Source organism: Lepidochelys kempii, chromosome 2 (genome assembly GCF_965140285.1).
Source record: "Lepidochelys kempii isolate rLepKem1 chromosome 2, rLepKem1.hap1, whole genome shotgun sequence".
Lineage (NCBI taxonomy): Eukaryota > Metazoa > Chordata > Testudines > Cheloniidae > Lepidochelys > Lepidochelys kempii.
In genome coordinates this window covers 144,906,311-144,925,027 of record NC_136381.1, presented here as the reverse complement: position 1 = coordinate 144,925,027, position 18,717 = coordinate 144,906,311, and the positions used below count along the sequence as shown (strand labels likewise).

The 18,717-nt window shown below is 44.1% G+C and overlaps 1 protein-coding gene across 7 annotated transcripts in view; it reads left to right on the top strand.

The window, feature by feature from the left end:
- ADCY2 (adenylate cyclase 2) overlaps positions 1–18,717 on the top strand; it is a 431,011-nt gene that overhangs the window by 183,932 nt on the left and 228,362 nt on the right. For all 7 annotated transcript variants that reach the window (XR_012157385.2, XM_073332378.2, XM_073332377.2 and 4 more), the window contains one exon: positions 15,646–15,795. Coding sequence is in view for 6 of the 7 variants with exons in the window: in XM_073332378.2 (XP_073188479.1) it covers positions 15,646–15,795 (150 nt within the window). In the remaining variant the exon portion in view is untranslated. The remainder of the gene's footprint in view (positions 1–15,645; positions 15,796–18,717) is intronic.

Here is an 18,717-nt window from a genome sequence, read left to right as displayed (position 1 = left end):
CTCCTGTTGAAATTGATGGGAATTTTGCAATGCTGAGCACTTTTGAAAATCTTATCCTCAAAGTATTTCTTTGGGATTATAGCTATATTTCTTCTCTGGGGACAAATAGTGAAGACAGTACCCTTCGGCAACTAAATCAGTGGGATTTTTCTTCGAATAAAGACTCAGTAAAATCTGAGCACCAGATTATGTTTTGAAGGAAGTGGTCCATACTGAAGAGAAATTACAGAGTTTAGGACTAGTTACTCTAAAGAAAAGACTAATGAGAGTGGACAGAATAGAGGTATACAACATAATGAATGGCCTAACAAAGATAAATCAAGACAAATTTAAAACAGATAAACGGAAATACTCTTTTACACACTGTATAATGACTCTATGAAACTCCTTGCCCCAAGAACTCAAGCACTTAGCAGGATTTATGAAAGATTTATGAAATTTCACATTTATGGGAAAAATAAGAATAATAAGAATATAATTTGTGGTCACCCTACCTAGGATAAAAAAGTATAAACCATAGCAGCCCTTCTGCTCTGTTATGTCACTCAGGCATTCCTAGTGATTCTCCCTGCAAGGTACTTATTTGTTTTCCAGTGTGCCTGGTTCTGGTCTCATTTTAGAAAGGCACTCACAAAGCTGAGAGGAGAGTTGAAATAAGGGAGGTAGTTTTGGGCTACTTCTAATGACAACTCCTGGGGCAGAGTATCTCCCATTAGTGTTTATAGCTGTGATGTAATGTAGACAGCCTGAAAACAGTGCAGAACTTTATTCATGGATGTAAAAGTTCATGATATGTCTGGAAAACTTCAGTAGAATTACAGACCAAATTGAAATTCCCTGGTGCCATATTTCTCAGAACGTTTCTGTTTGATAATTTGCTCACCTTAAGCACAAACTTAATTTTATTTTTAAAAGAATGACTATTTATCATATGCTGTGTATATATTATTATGTATATACTACCTAAATGAATGCTAACTCTTTACAGATGGTAAAATACACTGCCCTTGCCCCTAAGAGTGTAATAGGCAATGAACAAAAAAGGGACTGAGGAAGGATGGAGAACATTTCTTCTTTTCTATTTTTCCTTTGACCTTGTCTTTCTTACATTTAACCCAGATTACCCCAAATACTCATCTATTTACTCATTTTTTTTAACCTGGGCCCCAGTTTTCTTTTTGCGTCTCTCTCATCATAGTAATCTCCTCCAGTAACAGATTATGGAGGCACCAGTTAAGGTTACGCTGAGTTGTGCACTTAACACAGAAATTCAGACTCTTTTTTATGTCTGAGAAATATAGCGTAGCCCCCTTTCCCCCCCCAATCCAGACTTACAGTACCTACTTTCGAGTTTAGAAACTGTTAATTAGTTTAGGAATTGATATTAATTTTTAAATGGGCCCTTAAAGGAATATAGCACAATGTGTCAAAACTTTTTTGTCTTAAATTATCTTAACAAAGCAGTTAACTCATATAAGTTAAATGTAGAGAAATTTTGTAACTAGGCTACATTTGAGATTTTTTTAAGGCTCATGGTCTATCTGTCTCCCACTACTCTTCATAACTGTAAGTATGGGGCTGAAGGCTGAAGAATAATGTTGTAAAACAGAGAATTGCATGGAGAACTGCTCTCTTTCAAAGTGGGTGCCATCTCTCATTGTTCTCCATAAGAAAGAAGCAGCATGCTGCTCTTAGATTTCCAGGAAGGGGCTGGACATCCATGTCCCATTGTTCTTAAGGAGACTGAGTATTCCTCTCTTCCCTTCTGATGACATAGGAGACCACTGTAGTAAAGTGGTCATCGAGAATTTAACTGGGTTACTCAGAAATATTATGAATTGGAGTCCTGCTCAACTCCACCCTTACTTCCTGTTCAGTTAGTGGATTTTTTCCCCATTCTGTTTGCTATTGTAATGCCCTGTGTCCGTCCCAAGGAGGGGGAGGGAGGGGCGGCTTGGATAAACTCAGTGAAGCCATGCCAGGTGCATAAGTATAATCAGTTTTACTGCCAAAGTATAATATGCCTCCCAGCCTTCACGCATTACTAAATACATGCTTGCAAGCAAGCAAGCAAGAATCAATGCTTACGCCCCTTCTGCTATGGACAGTCCCGGACCCTCCTGCCTTGTCCTTGAGGGCCCGTAGCAGGCGCTGCTCCAGCGTGGGGAATTCCTGGGCACCCACAAGGCCAGGGTCCGCAGGTGAGACTGTTTGTCTAAGGCAATTTGCATTGCTGCTTTTATCATCATCTCCTTCTAAGGGCGGGGAGGGGCATATTCACCCACAAGTGGGCTCTGGCAGGAAACACTATTGCTTCCTATTCTCACACTTCACGGTCTTGGTCCTCGCTTATCTCTTCACTTGTTTACCCAGTTGAGTGGCTGCAAGCCAGCTCTGCTGGTCAAAACCAGTTCATTACTAGCTCCCCTCTGAATCAGGCTGTAACAACAGCCCAAGGTAACTTGCAGTCAGCCCCAACACGCCACCCCTTGTTTCCTGGCAGAGCTATACTGGGGGGGGGGCCATACGGAGCTTCATGGTATGCCGTGAACACTCACACCCACTGTGCCATCCGTTGAATACAACAATACAGCACAACCCACAATACAAAGCAGCCCCCAATCACTACAAAAACAGCAATGAGATGCAACATTAAGGGGTGCCCCCCTAAGGCCACGGCTGCACTAAATTTAAATACATCCCACCAATGATAAACAGTTAGCTCTGACTCAGCCTTCGTCATCTGGAGACAGGAGCCATGATCATACAACATTCTTACCCGCAGTCATGTGAGTGCCACGCCATGCTCCGCAAGCACCTGAGAAACCATAGGTTATTGCTGCAAAAAATATTCCTATTCAGCAAAGGTAACCCTGAGCTCCAGAGAAACGTTTCAGGGCCTGAACTCAAGCCACTGCTCGTAAGCATCTCTTGTGGTGGCCCAGTATACCACACCTATGGTGCGGTCAACTGCATAGATAACGTTGCAGCAGCAATGCTCCACCGTGGGCTCACTGCATTCCCCATCCTCCCAGACTACAGTGTGAAACGACACACACACACAACCCTGGCCATTGTCATAAACCCGCGTGTCATCGGCAGCAAACCGTTGCCACACACACGTGGCCACGACGTGACGGAGGCTGCAAGGCTCTGGAGCTGGGGGAATCTCACGGCACACCCAAGTGGTCTCCCAGTGTTGGCAGTCATGGGACAAGTAGGTGCTATTACTACCAAGCATCACCTTATCTTTGTGGAACTCAGGGGCCCACATACTGGTGCCAATAATAGTGGCAGGGCCACGTAATCGCACCACATCGAGGGAACTTGCCCTGGATGTGCACGCACAGTTTGAAATTGGACACGCAGGTGCTCAAGAATAAAAATTGGACCAGCACTGACACGAACCCAGCCTTTCAGCGCTCCTCGAAAAACGGTGGCAAGCACTCGTAACCCAACCAGTTCTCCCTGCACAAGGATTAACCACAACATCTCTATTTGCATCAAAGCTACAACTTGATGCACTACACATGACACCATTAAACTACTATTCCATGCAATATTAGCAGCAAAGCAAGCTATTTCCCAACCACTATACCTTCCACATTTGCCATTGTTCTTTCCAATTTTGAATTGACGCTCCCAGCAACAAGGGGAGCCAGTCTGCCTGCAGCTGGATCACCCCCGAGTTGAGTGCGCCCAATGTGGCAAGCTTATTTTGCAGTACAGGGACTCCTCACTTAAAGTCGTCCCGGTTAACGTTGTTTCATTGCTGATCAATTTGGGAACATGCTCGTTTAAAGTTGTGCAGTGCTCCCTTCTAAAGTCGTTTGGCAGCCGCCTGCTTTGTCCACTGCTTGCAGGAAGAGCAGCTCGTTGCAGCTAGCTGGTGGGTGGTTGGAATCAGGGTGGACCGGCAGCCCCCCTGTCAGCTCCCTGCTCCCCTAAGTTCCCTGTGCAGCAGCTGCTCAGCAGGCTATCAGTTGCTGTCAGTTCAGCTGTCCCTCCCCCCACTGCCATGTGCTACTCCTGCCCTCTGCCTTGGAGCTGCTCACCAAGACTCCTGCTTGCTGTGTGGGGGGGAGGGGAAGAAGGGGCGGGCTAATCTCAGGGTGTCCCTCTCCCCCCTACTTCTGTACCTCACTTACCCCATCTTCCATAGAGCAAGGAGGACACATGGATGGAGAGAGCTGCTGCCTAAGGCAGCAGTTGCAGCTGCCTTCTGGTCTCAGCTTGCTGATCTAATTAACAAGGCAGTGTACTTCTGACCCCACTCTTCATATTTAAAGGGGAAATGCCCATCTCTGTCTCTCAAACACACACAGGGTGTGTGTCTCTGTTTCTGTCTGCCCTCCCTCCTTTCCTGCTGCCTTGTAGATTGTGAGAGTTAACCCTTGAGGGATCAGCCAATTGCTAGTTCATCATTTAGCAGTAAGGCATTCCCTGGGAAATATCCCACCCTCTGACTCCTCCACCTCAACCAAGCTTCACAATCATCATCACTGTGTACCAGTATTAAATTGTTTGTTTAAAACTTATACTGTGTGTGTGTGTATATATATATATATATGTATATATATATATAGAGAGAGAGTCTTTTGTCTTGTGCAAAAATTTCCCTGGAACCTAACCCCCACATTTGCATTAAGTCTTATGGGGAAATTGGATTCACTTAACATCGTTTTGCTTAAAGTCGCATTTTTCAGAAACATAACTACAACATTAAGTGAGGACTTCCTGTACTTCTATATCAAAGGAATTTAATATCCCTGTGCCAGTACCAGCCCCTCCTAGCACTGTCTCCATAAGGCCCCACTTTTTGCGCCCCTTCCCTGCCAGTGGGCCAAAGAAGGCTAGCCATTGCTTCCACAAACCATCTGCCCAGGGCCGACAGCTTGCATTATACAATCCAGTCCTCTAACATGGACTGCCCTCACATTAATATGTACATTAATTACATCAATATGTGGTCCCACAATTATGGGGCTACACGAGTTGGGCAAAACCATTAAATGTGGTCTGCTTCAGTTCAGTGGGGCAAAACCAGAAAGTACATCTAGCAATATCAAAAAGGTGCTGTGCCCCTCTATGTAAATCTTATTGGTGAAGCTCCACATAGTCCCATGGGTTACGAGAAAACGGGTATTATTTCCAGTGCAGTTAAGCAGCTCTCATAGTGCAGTCGTATTAGAGGACTGGATTTGCGGTGTCACCTGTCCACACCAGTGGGAGGAATCATTTAGCAAATGAAGGGTCACGTTGACTGACGAATCAGCATATACCAAGAGGGTGCCTGGCCAGTGGCCTGGGAGTTGGAGCATACACACGCCTGTGCAGTTGATAGAGACCATCATGTCGGGGCAGCTCTGATGTGCAGGGCAGGTAAAATTATCAATGGTCCCATTTGTGGTCGCAGCACTCCATCGCAAATGTCCACGGTACAACAATGATCCCATTTGCCCACCGAGCACAGAAGCCCAATGTCACCAAAGGATGCACACGAGCATCCTCTTGGGAATAATTTGCCCCTATCAAGACAAACAAGATCATTATCCCATCAATGCTGACCCAGTAAGTGTCACTGGGCCTCCGAGCAACGATCTCCCTCACTGGATGCCCCGCCTGAGGTACCGGACCCATACCCGGCCATCCTCTTCCTCAGCCCTTTCTGTGGACCCAAACCCTCCCATTCCACAGGCGGTGTCTGGCACCTCCGTTTCCTGCAGGCGCTGCACCTGGGGGAGGGCAGTCTGCTCACAGATGAACTGGACCACCTGATTGCCCGGTTGTGTACTCATGGGTTCCTTTCCAAGATTGAACAGCAAAACTCGTACTTCTCCCCAGTAGTCATGGTCTACAACCCCCACCTGCACGTGCACTCCTGCACGCAAAGCCAGCCTGGAGCGGGAAGCCACTGTCCCATAACACCCTTTGGGTAATTTTACCCATATCCCGATGGGAATAAATTTCTGAGTGGCAGGATCAATGGTGTCTGGGGTGACAAATCCACCCCTGCTGACTCTCGTGTCCCCCTAGTCGGGAGATGGGCAGCGAGGTGAAGCAGTACAACTCCTAACACATCAGGGTCTGACTGTCCCAAGCCCTCGGGCTCCTCAGTCACTGGCTGCACACTCACTCCACCATGTTGGCTTTCCATTGGCGTCAGGCCATAGTACAGACGTGTATTCAGCTGATAGGCACCCTTGGTCAGTACCCCATACCACCCCCTGAGTGTGCAGACTAGTGACAGGAGCCGTAGCTGCTGTTTCAGCAATCCATTATACCGCTCCATGACACCCGCCCCTTGTGGATGGTAGGGGATGTGAAACACGCATCGGACTCCCAAAGATGCGGCCCAATCCTGCACCGTGTTACCGGCGAAATGGGACTGTTATGCGAATGCAATTGAGAGGGAATTCCATTGTGTAATACAACTCGCTTGGTAATGCCAGTGATTGTATTCCACTGGTCGTCACGGGATGTGGGCCAGACCTCTCCTTAGCCGGTGGCCGTATCAACCGTGGTGAGAATATATGCCTTGCAGTGGTCGCAAGGGAGTGGACCAACATAATCAACTTGCCAAATTTGAGCAGGCTTGTCTCCCCATGGCACCTGTCCGGGGTAGCTGATTTCCACCTGTAAGGGCCTAACAATCTGGCAAATCTTACAAACAGCTTTAGCTGTTTTTAGGGCTACATGTGAAGTGGGGATACCTCGGGCCTGCACCCAACGGTACGTCCCCTCCGGGCCCAAGTGTCCTGAGTGCGTGTGTATCCAGGAAGCCAAGAGGAAAAAAATCCTCCCGCACATTGTCGGGGGCTGCCGTACACTCGGCTAAGTAGGCCAGTTGGGCCATGGCAGCATTCAATAATGCTCCTGGGTACGATTCTGTTGGGCATCTACATGAAAGACATAAAAGGTCTTGCACAGCGGAACACAATTCCTGCCAAATAGTGGTGCCCCACATGGGCTTGCTGTGGATGGCCCAATCGTGGGCTCTCCAGCAGCCCATCCAGGTGGCCAGTCCCTGAGCCACTGCCCGAGAGTCAGTGAACAGGTGTACCTCAGGGTCCCCAGGGGCAAGCGCCTGCCTCACTACCAGCAGCACAGTATAAAGCTCAGCATATTGGCTGGAGGCTCCCTGTCTCTTGGCGGTCTCACGCAACTGGCGAACAGGATTTAAGGCAACAGCTCTCCAGCACTGCGTTTTACAAACATACCTGGCCAAGCCATCAGTAAACCAGGTGTAGGGCTGCTCGGCAGTGCTCAAACTATCAAATGAGGCACCCCATTACACAGTGGGGGCTTCAGGTGGGGGCTGGGCTGCAGTGGGGGCGGGCGGCCACCCTGCAATCCTCCTGGGGCTGCGGCATGTGTTCACGAAGCTTACTAGTGTCCTGGGGCCGTGCGTGGGCACGGTCACTAATATACCACTTTTACTTTACAATAGAGCTTTGCTGTGCCCTCCCCCACTCAATTTCTAGTATTGGGGTCCAAAATCCAATTTGTGATGGGGATTTCAGGCTGTAAAACAACAGTCTGCCCCTCAGTCAGGCATTTGATTTTAATCGGGGTCCCAATCCGATGCCATAAGGGCCCTAACCTGGGACTGGGACACGGTGGGGCAGGGGTTCTGCAGGAGGCGGCGATGGCGATCCTGGGCATAGCAGTTCGCCATAGTCTTGGCTATCTCCTGCTGCTTGTGGTCCCTTTGCTGAGCCACTTCCAAAGCCTCAGTTAGCATGTTATTCTTATTCATGAGAGCCCGCTTATCATCAACCAGGATGCTTACATTCTTCTCTAGTTGCTCGTTATCTGCCAACAGCTTTTCCACCACCATCAGGAACAACCATCCCCACCCCCAATCCTTATAGAGTTTATTATGCCCATATAACTCTATTGCCTTCTCCATCTGCTCGGCCAGTTTGGCCGGGGTGAGGGGAACTTCGTCCCTGTCCCATCTAAGCAGGGGAGCCACCTGGCATAACAATTTGGCCACCGGTGCCCAGGGAGGTACTACTCCAGCCTGGTATCTTGTCGGTGGCCACAACCTCACATCCTCACTTGCTCCACTTCTGGCTACACCTCGCGGGGGTGTCACCAAGTGTATCCTGCCGATTATGCCAGGTGTCGGTCCCAAAGGGGGGGGGCAGGCCTCGGATACACTCAGTGAAGCCACGCCAGGTGCATAAGTATAATCTGTTTTATCGCCAAAGTATAACAAGCCTCCCAGCCTTCACATGTTACTAAATACGTGCTTTCCAGCAAGCAAGCAAGAATCAATGCTTACGCCCCTTCTGCTATGGACAGTCCTGGATCCTCCTTCCTTGTCCTTGAGGGCTCGTAGCAGGTGCTGCTCCAGCGTGGGGAATTCCTGGGCACCCACAAGGCCAGGGTCCGCAGGTGATACTGTTTGTCTAAGGCAATTTTCATAGCTGCTTTTATCATCACCTCCTTCTGGGGGGCAGGGAGGGGCATATTCACCCACAGGTGGGCTCTGCCAGGAAACACTGTTGCTTCCTATTCTGACACTTCACAATCTTGGTCCTCACTTATCTCGTCACTTGTTTACCCAGTCGAGTGGCTGCAAGCCAGCTCGGCTGGTCAAAACCAGTTCACTGCTAGCTCCCCCCGAACCATGCTGTAACAACAGCCCAAGGTAACTTATGGTCAGCGCAACACCCTGGCACCTCTGAGGGTGCAAACTCGGGAGATGTGGGATGTGCTTTATTTCCTGAGGTCATGGGTCTTTTTCTGCCAATGTGGGCTCTATGCCAAACTCATGACTGCTCCCACTGGTGATCTGGATTATTCAAACTGATGCTTTAATGGTTGTGCCTCCTGGGAAATAATAGGTAATCCATCCGAACAGCGGATACTGTACTCACTTCATAAATAAGTACACAATTGTCAAAACACCAAACAACTCCAATAAACTTTATATAAATAATATAAATGCAAAGAATGAGTTATACTAAATATATATATATATATGAGTTATACTATATATATATATAATAACTCATTCTTTGCATTTCTGTATATATATGACTATGACTAGATTGAGAGAGTTCCAGAAACCTTTTTTTTCTTTCACAAAGTCTCCTTGACTCTTAACGTTAAGTCGACCTTCTAACTAGGGTTGCCAAGCCTCCAGGATTGTCCTGGAGTCTCCAGGAATTAAATATTAAATTTTAATTAAAGATTATGTCATATGATGAAACCTCCAAGAATATGTCCAACCAAATTGGCAACCCTTTCTCTAACGTGTCAGTCCCCAGTCCAGGTCCCTGTTGGTGGTGCTCCAGTAGCTGCTGTAGGCACTGTTCCCTCTGTTTGTCTTGTCTGTGGGATCCAATGATCTGTAGAGCTGTCTGGGTCTCAGAAATAGCTTTTCAGCTCGAATGGATGGTCTGAATCCTCCTCACATTGTGGTAACAATCTTAGATATAAGCTTTCTGCTCTTCCTCCTGGCTGAAATAACTGTTAGTGATCAGGCTGTAGGTGGTGACAGCTGTGGCAGTCAGCTGCACTGTCTGTCGGGCTGTCTTTTCTTTCGCAATGGTCTGGCAGGCCCTAGGGGAACCTCACGTGGCAGAGTTTCCTAAATGGGGATTGGGAAAATAGTAAAAACAGTCAGTCCGTAAGGGGAGCTGGGTGCTCCCTCCCCTTCTGGCTCTCTTCACTGCTTTCCCTCTCTCTTTCCTTTCAGCTGACACCCCAGAGAGAGGGGCTATGTCCTCTCTCCCCGGCATTTGGTCTCTAGGGTTACCAGCTGGCTGGTAATTGTCTGGCCTGTCTTTTTTTTAATGGATTTGCCAGTTTCCAGAAAAATCATTTAATCTGCCAGGTTTTTTTAAAAAGCTTTTTAATATTTTGAAGGTTTGCATTATTATCACAGTACAAGGAAGGAGGCAACTGGGATGTCTAATGTTAAAAGTTTCTGTGCCCAACTAAATATACTGCAGTGTTCCCCTTCCAGAATTTAAGCAATAATAGATCAAAACTGTTGAAAATACAGCAGCTGTCTGCCCACCAACAGGCAAGCGCACCGTGCCTATATGTGAGAGAGGGTCTGAATCACCTGAGAGTGAGGAGACATGCAATGTTATCAATCTTATCTATATGTGTTATCTCGATGGGGACTATAAGTGGGTATTGAAGGGAGAGATTGTAGAGTTGCCTTGTGGTTGGTGGTTGAGGTTGCAGCAGGCTTGCCTTATCTGGGGTTCTGCTGGGTTTTTTGCATTTCAAAGGTGGTAACCCTACTGGTTTGTGGGGTAAAGAACCCATCAGAGCTCCCCTTTTTTTGGATCATCTGGGGCTGCTGCTTTAGCTCCCTCCCTCCAGCCTCCTATCTGCTCAAGGAAAGGTTGCCTGCCAATAAGGCAGCAACGCTTCTGGGATGCAATCTTCAGTCCTGGCTGAGCCCAGCTTATGGTAAGGGAGTTGGAGGGTTACACTATGTAGTTGAATAAAGCAGCACATTCCTAGCATGCAGTACTGTGAATAGAGAGTGCACTGAGTGATGCCTTTACAAAAGCCCCCATTTTCCCTGGGCCAATTATCACTGGGAACAATAAGAGGTGATGGCCATTTTGAAAGTGAGCATCAGCATATAACCTCAGTCCCACTGAGAACAATGGGAAATGGCAGCCATTTTGAAAAAGGGCAATTCTGAATGAGTCTCTCTGAAGGAACTATTTGGTACCAGCCTGTACAGACAGATACACTTTCAGCTAGGAAAAACAACAGCAAAAATGGACATTAAATCCCAGCTATTTCTTTCCAAAGCTATTGCTCCAAATCTGCTTAACAGGGAGGACAGAAGGACGGAGACAACATTGTGTGTGTCCATGTGGAGGGGGGAAATATAGAGGAGGCAGGAGAGAGAAGGCAAGTGATGAATGGTGTGTGTGTTTATGTAAGTTTGTGTATGCTGGGAAATGTGAGTGTGTGTGCAAAAGAGAGTGGGAAATGGTATACGTCTGTGTGCAAGTAGGGGCATGTAAGGAGAGGTAGAATGGAGAGAAACTATGTGTGCTTGCAACCATAATATAATAAAAATTTAATATCCTTGATTGGGGAGGGGAAATTACAAAGAAGCCCACTATAGTAATATTTAACTTCAGGAAGGGGAACTATACAAAAATGAGGACAGTAATGAAATGGAAATTAAAAGGAACAGTCACAAAAATGAAATGCTTGCAACCTGCATGGAAATTTTAAAAAACATTATAATAGAGGCTCAAATTAAATGTATATCTCAAATTTAAACAAAAAATTTTTTACGAGGACCAAAAATATGCCACCATGGCTAAACAACAAAGTAAAGTAGGTGCGTGGAGGCAAAAAGACATCCTGTAAAAATTGGATGTCAAATCCTAGTGAAGAAAATAGAGAGAAGCATCATCTCTGGCAAATAAAGTGCAAAAGTTCAATTAGGCAGGCTAAAAAAGAATTTGAAGAGCAACTAAGCAAAAGATTCAAAAACTAGCCAAAACATTTTTTTAAGTACATCAGACTCAGGAAGCTTGCCAAACAATCAGTGAGGCCACTGAATTATTGAGGTACTAAAGGAACATTCAAGAAAGACAAGGTCATTGTGGAGAGCCTAAGTGAATTATTTTCACTGGTCTGCACTGCAGAGGATGTGAGTGAGATTTCCCAACCTGACCCATTCTTTTTAGGTGATAAATCCAAGGAACTGTCCCAGCTTGAGGTGTCAGTCAAGGAGAGTTTTGATCAAATAGATAAATTAAACTGTAATAAATCACCAGGACCAGATGGTATTCACCCAAGAATTCTGAAGGAACTCAGATATGAAATTGCAGAATTACTAACTGTGCTATAAAAACAAGGAGTCCGGTGGCACCTTAAAGATTAACAGATTTATTTGGGCATAAGCTTTCGTGGGTAAAAACCCACTTCTTCGGATGTATGGAGTGAAAATTACAGATACAGGCATAAATATATATACTAAACGTGAAGAGAAAAGAGTTACCTTTCAAGTGGAGAACCAGTGTTGACAAGGCCAATTGAGTCAGGGCGGATGTGGTCCGCTCCCAATAATTGACACCCTCAGAGGACTCAATCACATCAGCCACACCATTAGGGGCTCATTCACCTGCACATCTACTAATGTAATATATGTCATCATGTGCCAGCAATGCCCCTCTGCTATGTACATTGGCCAAATCGGACAGTCCCTAGGTAAAAGAATAAATGGACACAAATCAGACATCAGGAATGGTAACATACAAAAGCCAATAGGAGAACACTTCAATCTCCCTGGACACTCAATAACAGATTTAAAAGTAGCCGTCCTTCAACAACAAAAACCTTCAAAAACAGACTTCAAAAAGAAACTGCAGAGCTATAATTCATTTGCAAACTTAACACCATTAATTTGGGCTTGAATAGGGACTGGGAGTGGCTGGCTAACTACAAAAGCAATTTTCCCTCTCTTGGTTTTGACACCTCCTCATAAATTATTGGGAGTGGACCACATCCACCCTGACTGAATTGGCCTTGTCAACACTGGTTCTCAACTTGTAAGGTAACTCCCTTCTCTTCATGTGCCAGTATATATATATTTATGCCTGTATCTGTAATTTTCACTCCATGCATCTGAAGAAGTGGGTTTTTTACCCATGAAACCTTATGCCTGAATAAATCTGTTAGTCTTTAAGGTGCCACCAGACTCCTCGTTGTTTTTGTGGATATAGGCTGACACAGCCACCTCTCTGATAACTGTGCTATGTGACCTAACACTTAAATCAGCCTCTGTACCAGATGACTGGAGGATAGCTAATGTGAAGCCAATTTTTAAAAAAAGTTTGCAGAGGGGATCCAGGCAATTCCAGGACAGTAAACATAGCTTCAGTACCAGGCAAATTGGTTGAAACTGTAATAAAGAACATAATTATCCAACACATAGATGAACATGATTTGTTAGGGAAGAGCCAACAGGACTTTTGAAAAGAGAAATCATGCCTCACCAACCTATTACAATTTTTGAGGGGGTCAACAAATGTGGACAAGGATGATCCAGTGGATATAGTGTACTTGGACTTTCTGAAAGTCTTTGTGAAGATCCCTCACCAAAGGCTCTTAAGTAAACTAAGCCAATGTGAGATAAGAGGGAAGGTCCTCTCATGATCAGTAACTGATTAAAAGATAGGAAACAAAGGGTAGGAAGGCAGGATAGCAGGCTAAATGGACCATTGATCTGATCCAATATGCCAGTCAATTTTCAGAATGAAAAGAGGTAAATAGTGGTGCCCCCTAGGGATCTGTACCGGGAGCAGTGCTGTTCAGCATATTCAGAAATGACCTGGGAAAAGGTAAAGAGTGAGGTGGCAAAGTTTGTAGATGATACAAAATTACTCAAGATAGTTAAGTCCAGAACAGACTGTGAAGAGTTACAAAGGCATCTCACAAAACTGGGTGACTGGGCAACAAAATGGCAGATGAAATTCAGTGTTGCTAAATGCAAAGTAATGCACATTGGAAAATATAATACCAACGAGACGTACAAAATGATGGGATCTAAATTAGCTGTTACCACTCAAGAAAGAGATCTTGGAACCATTGAAGAAAGTTCTCTGAAAACATCCACTCAATGTGCAGTGGCAGTCAAAAAAGCTAACAGAATATTAGGAACCATTAGAAAAGGGATAGATAAGAAGACAGAAAATATCATAATACCAATTTATAAATCCATGGTACACCCACACCTTGAAAACTGTGTGCAGTTCTGGTCACACCATCTCAAAAAAACATACATTAGAATTGAAAAAGGTACAGATAATTCAGCAAAAATGATTAAGGATATGGAATATCTTCCGTATGAGGAGAGATTAAAAAGATTGGGACTGTTGATCTTGAAAAGAGTCAACAAAGGAGGGATATGATAGAGGTCTATAAAATCATGAATGTTGAGGAGAAAGTGCATAAGGAAGTATTATTTACCCCTTCACATAATACAAGAACCAGGGCTAATCCAATGAAATTAATAGGCAGCAGATTTAAAAGTAACATATGGAAATAGTTCTTCACACAACCCGCAGTCAATCTTATTGCCAAGGGATGTTGTGAAGACCAAAAGTATAAATGGGTTTAAAAATGAATTAGATAAATTCATGGCGAATAGGCCTATCAATGCTATTAGCCAAGATGCTCAGGGATGCAACCCCGTGCTCTGGGTGTCCCTAAGCCTCTGACTGCCAGAGGCTGTGAGTGGGAATGAATCACTTGATAGTTGCCCTGTTCTGTTCCTTCACTTTGAAGCATCTGGCACTGACCACTGTTAGAAGGCAGGATACCAGGCTAAATGGATCATTGATCTGATCCAATATGCAAGAACAGCAGAAACCACCTGTCATGTACTGGTGAATCTGGCCATAAACGTTAAACTAAAAAAAATGATCATTCATATTTTCATATAATTAAAAATAGCAAGTGGTAATGTCCTCTTTTTAATATAAAAAGAATTCATTTTATGAATACAGAGCAGAGTTGTTTTAAGGTGGTTCTGCCCTGTAGTGAAACTATGAAGGGGGAAATGTAATATGTCTTTTAAAAATCAGTTTAATCTAGCACCACAAAAACTCAAATGCCTTAATCATAATTGTATGGTTATTGCATGGTGTCATTACAGGGCAAAGATAAGATATGAGTGCTCTAATTGTATATTTCTACATGGGGAGAGGGAAGGAGGGAACAGAGAGAGAGTAAGCAACATGAGAATGACTCTGTAGCCTGGTGGTTTTGCACACTGGTCCAGGATGTGGTAGACCCAGTGTTTAGTCCCCCTACTCCAATGATTTTTTAATTATTTATCCACGGTTCAACAACTTCACAAAACCCAATAGATAGAGCACTCACCTGAGAGGTGGCAGATCCCTGTTCAAATCGCTTCTCCCCCACAGTTGAAGGTGGGTTTGAACTGGAAGTCTCCTGCATCCCAGGTGAGTATCCTAACCATTGCACTAAAAGTTATGAGGGAGCTCCTCTTTGACTGTTGTGTACCTACTGAGTACAGTGGGATTTTTGTGAATCTCAGTGGATCCTAAAACTGGGACATAGGCACCTAACTCCTTTTGTGTATCAGACCTTAGTGCTTGTTCTTGTGTGAAACTTAATGTTTCTAGCTCCAGGATAGTGGTGGGTGAGCCTCAAGAAATGCTTGACAGCCTCCTACTTGGCTGATTCTTGGCTGTGAGCATTTCATACTACTAAAGAAAATGGTCTATTGAAATAACAATAACATAATTATTAGTAGCAAAGACTGTCATTTAGCAGTAGTAAAGCATGCCAGCACCTAATTAATGCTCAACATTGCACACAGAAAATGAACTGAATTCCTTTTTCAGTATATCATGAAACAGGCAAACACATTATTCATCAGAGTTCTAAGTTTTTTCAAAAAATGAAAAATACCAAAACGGGTCATCTCTAGGGATTTTGCGACCGTAATTATGAGGGCTTTTTGAAAGGAGAATGTCCATTAAATATAAACTTCAAACAGGAACAAAACACATTAACTACAAAAATCTATTTTGCTTCTGCTTGTGATTATTTCCTGATACCTCATTTGAATAAGTTCACTGTCTCGCCTATTCTTTTTTTTTACCCCCTTAGATATTGGCAAATGCTATCATTTTTATCTGTGGAAACCTGGCAGGAGCATATCACAAGCACCTCATGGAACTTGCTCTGCAGCAGACATATCAGGACACCTGCAACTGCATCAAGTCCCGCATCAAGTTGGAATTTGAGAAGCGGCAGCAGGTATAGTTACTCCCATACCTTGGTCCATTCTGTTGCTTTTCCAAAAACCCCAGTTTATCAGAGCATAATCCACTTTGTGAGTACAAAAAGCTTATTGATTAAGTCACTGGAAGCTTTGCTTTAAACTCCATGCAAAATCTGTTTAATGATTGTCACATTTTTAATCTGAATATAAAATGACTTCTTGTTGTTTCTGTTATCATCTAAGTGTTTTCTCTTGAGTTACTTTATGAAAAATATTTTGTGGCAATGGAAGGTGAAGGCACTACATAGAACCTGTATTCAGGTTTGTCAGTTGTTTTCTTCTGATTGGATCAGCCATGTGATGTTGATCTTTGCCTTTGGGAAATATCCGTTCTCCCTGTCCAACAGAACTGCTCTAAAATCTTGCTGTATTGTCCTAAAAATGTATTTCAAGCTACAGTACAGATGAGTCAGGTGACATAGTTCTAAGGTTCAAGTAGGATAACAAAGAGCTGGGGGAATTTCATAATGAGAGCATCTGTCACTTATTGTAATAGCTAAATATAAGGCTGACTCTTTCTTTCTTTCTTTCTTTCTTTCTTTCTTTCTTTCTTTCTTTCTTTCTTTCTTTCTTTCTTTCTTTCTTTCTTTCTTTCTTTCTTTCTTTCTATTTCCATAGTGCCTGTCATCCTGACAGTTACAAAATTTTAAAGCACAAAATATCTCATCAGATGCTAAACAGGAAAACTGCATCTTACCCTAAAAGTCATTAGATTCAGACTTTTATGAACTGTTAAGGATCAGGAACTCAAAATAAGGGGACCATGGGCTGAGTAATCCCTGTTGCCAGAAGTGGAATGTTCAAATGAATGTTCCAATAGTTAGTTTCAGAGTAGCAGCCGTGTTAGTCTGTATCCGCAAAAAGAAAAGGAGTACTTGTGGCACCTTAGAGGTTAACAAATATATTTGAGCATAAGCTTTCGTGAGCTACAGCTCACTTCATCGGATGCACACTGTGGAAAATACAGTGGGAAGATTTATATATACAGAGAACATGAAACAATGGGTGATACCATATGCACTGTAACAAGAGTGATCAGGTAAGGTGAGCTATTACCAGCAGAAGAGAAAAAAACCTTTTGTAGTTATAATCAAGCTGGGCCATTTCCAGCAGTTGCAAGAATGTGTGAGGAACAGTAGGGGGGAAAAATAAACATGGGGAAATAGTTTTACTTTGTGTAATGACACATCCACTCCCAGTCTCTATTCAAGCCTAATTTAATGGTGTCCAGTTTGCAAATTAATTCCAATTCAGCAGTCTCTCGTTGGAGTCTGTTTTTGAAGTCTGTTTGTCGAAGAATTGCAACTTTTAGGTCTGTAATCGAGTGACCAAAGAGATTGAAGTGTTCTCCGACTGGTTTTTGAAAGTTACAATTCTTGATGTCTGATTTGTGTCCATTTATTCTTTTACGTAGAAACTGTCCAGTTTGACCAATGTACTTGGCAGTGGGGCATTGCTGGCACATGATGGCATATATCACATTGGTAGATGTGCAGGTGAACGAGCCTCTGATAGTGTGGCTGATGTGATTAGGCCCTATGATGGTGTCCCCTGCATAGATATGTGGACACAGTTGGCAACGGACTTTGTTGCAAGTATAGGTTCCTGGGTTAGTGTTTTTGTTGTGTGGTGTGTGGTTGCTGGTTAGTATTTGCTTCAGGTTGGGTGGCTGTCCAGCAAGGACTGGCCTGTCTCCCAAGATCTGTGAGAGTGATGGGCTGTCCTTCAGGATAGGTTGCAGACCCTTGATGATGTGCTGGAGAGGTTTTAGTTGGGGGCTGAAGGTGACGGCTAGTGGCATGAACCCGACTAGCCATTACCTTCAGCCCCTCGCTTGGACCAAAACTTTGAAAGGTCTCAATTTTGCCTTCTTCCTGTTCTACTCCTCTCATGGTACTGCTCTGCTACCTACCCCAATAATGGAGAACTAACAACTTAAAATGCCTTGTTCAAAAATTTTAAGTAACAAACACCTTAACAGCAAATATAACGTTTTTTGTCTGCATAGTAAACACTGGCATTTTTATCTGTTTGAATAATCAAAGTGGTGCTTTCCGTGCCTTCTTGGTTGCAAAGATTTGAACTGCTTCCTGCTGAAGGTCCACAGTCTGGGCCAGCTCATGCTCTGTTGAGATGGTTGCAAGGCCGACTAGCCTCTCCTGTGTCATTGTGGCGCACTGATGTGTTTTTATTAACTTCAGCTTGGAGAAGCTGCATTCTCCACTGGCAACTGTTACAGGAAGTGTTAGAAGTATGCACAGAGCAACAAAAGCATTTAGAAGGAGGGTGGTCATCTTATTTGTGCACATATATTCCAGAACAGCCTTTGGAGTTGATCCTGCTGAACTGTGTCTCGAAAGGGTTTTCAGTTCATCCCCTAAATCACTCGCATCAATATCGCGCATGTCATCATGTGTCAGCACTGTCTCTAGTGCCCTGTATTGCTGGTGTAGGTCTTCTTCAGGTACAGTGAGGAGTTTTGGAATATCATACAGCATCCCAAATGTACTGCTGTGTTCCTTGAGCTGCATGAACTGACTGTATTGCACAACTGACTTCACTGACATCTTCAACTGACTGTATTGCACAATCTAGTACCTGGTTAAAGAATTCAACTTTGAATTGTTGTTTGGGGTCTCTTATGGGATTATCCGTGCCTCGTAATCAAAATGTCTTCTTCTTCTGAGACTCTTGTATTCTTGAATGGGTGCGAAAATAACTTCAGTGTGAAATTACTCTGCCAACTTCAGTGCACTTTTCAGAACGTTTTGAAATCCCTCATCTGACCAGTAAGACTGTAGGTATGACTGCTTTGTTCAGTTGTTCCATTGCTACAGATATATCAAGGTCAACACCTTGGAGTCTCTTATTTATTTCAAACAGTATGTCATGCCACA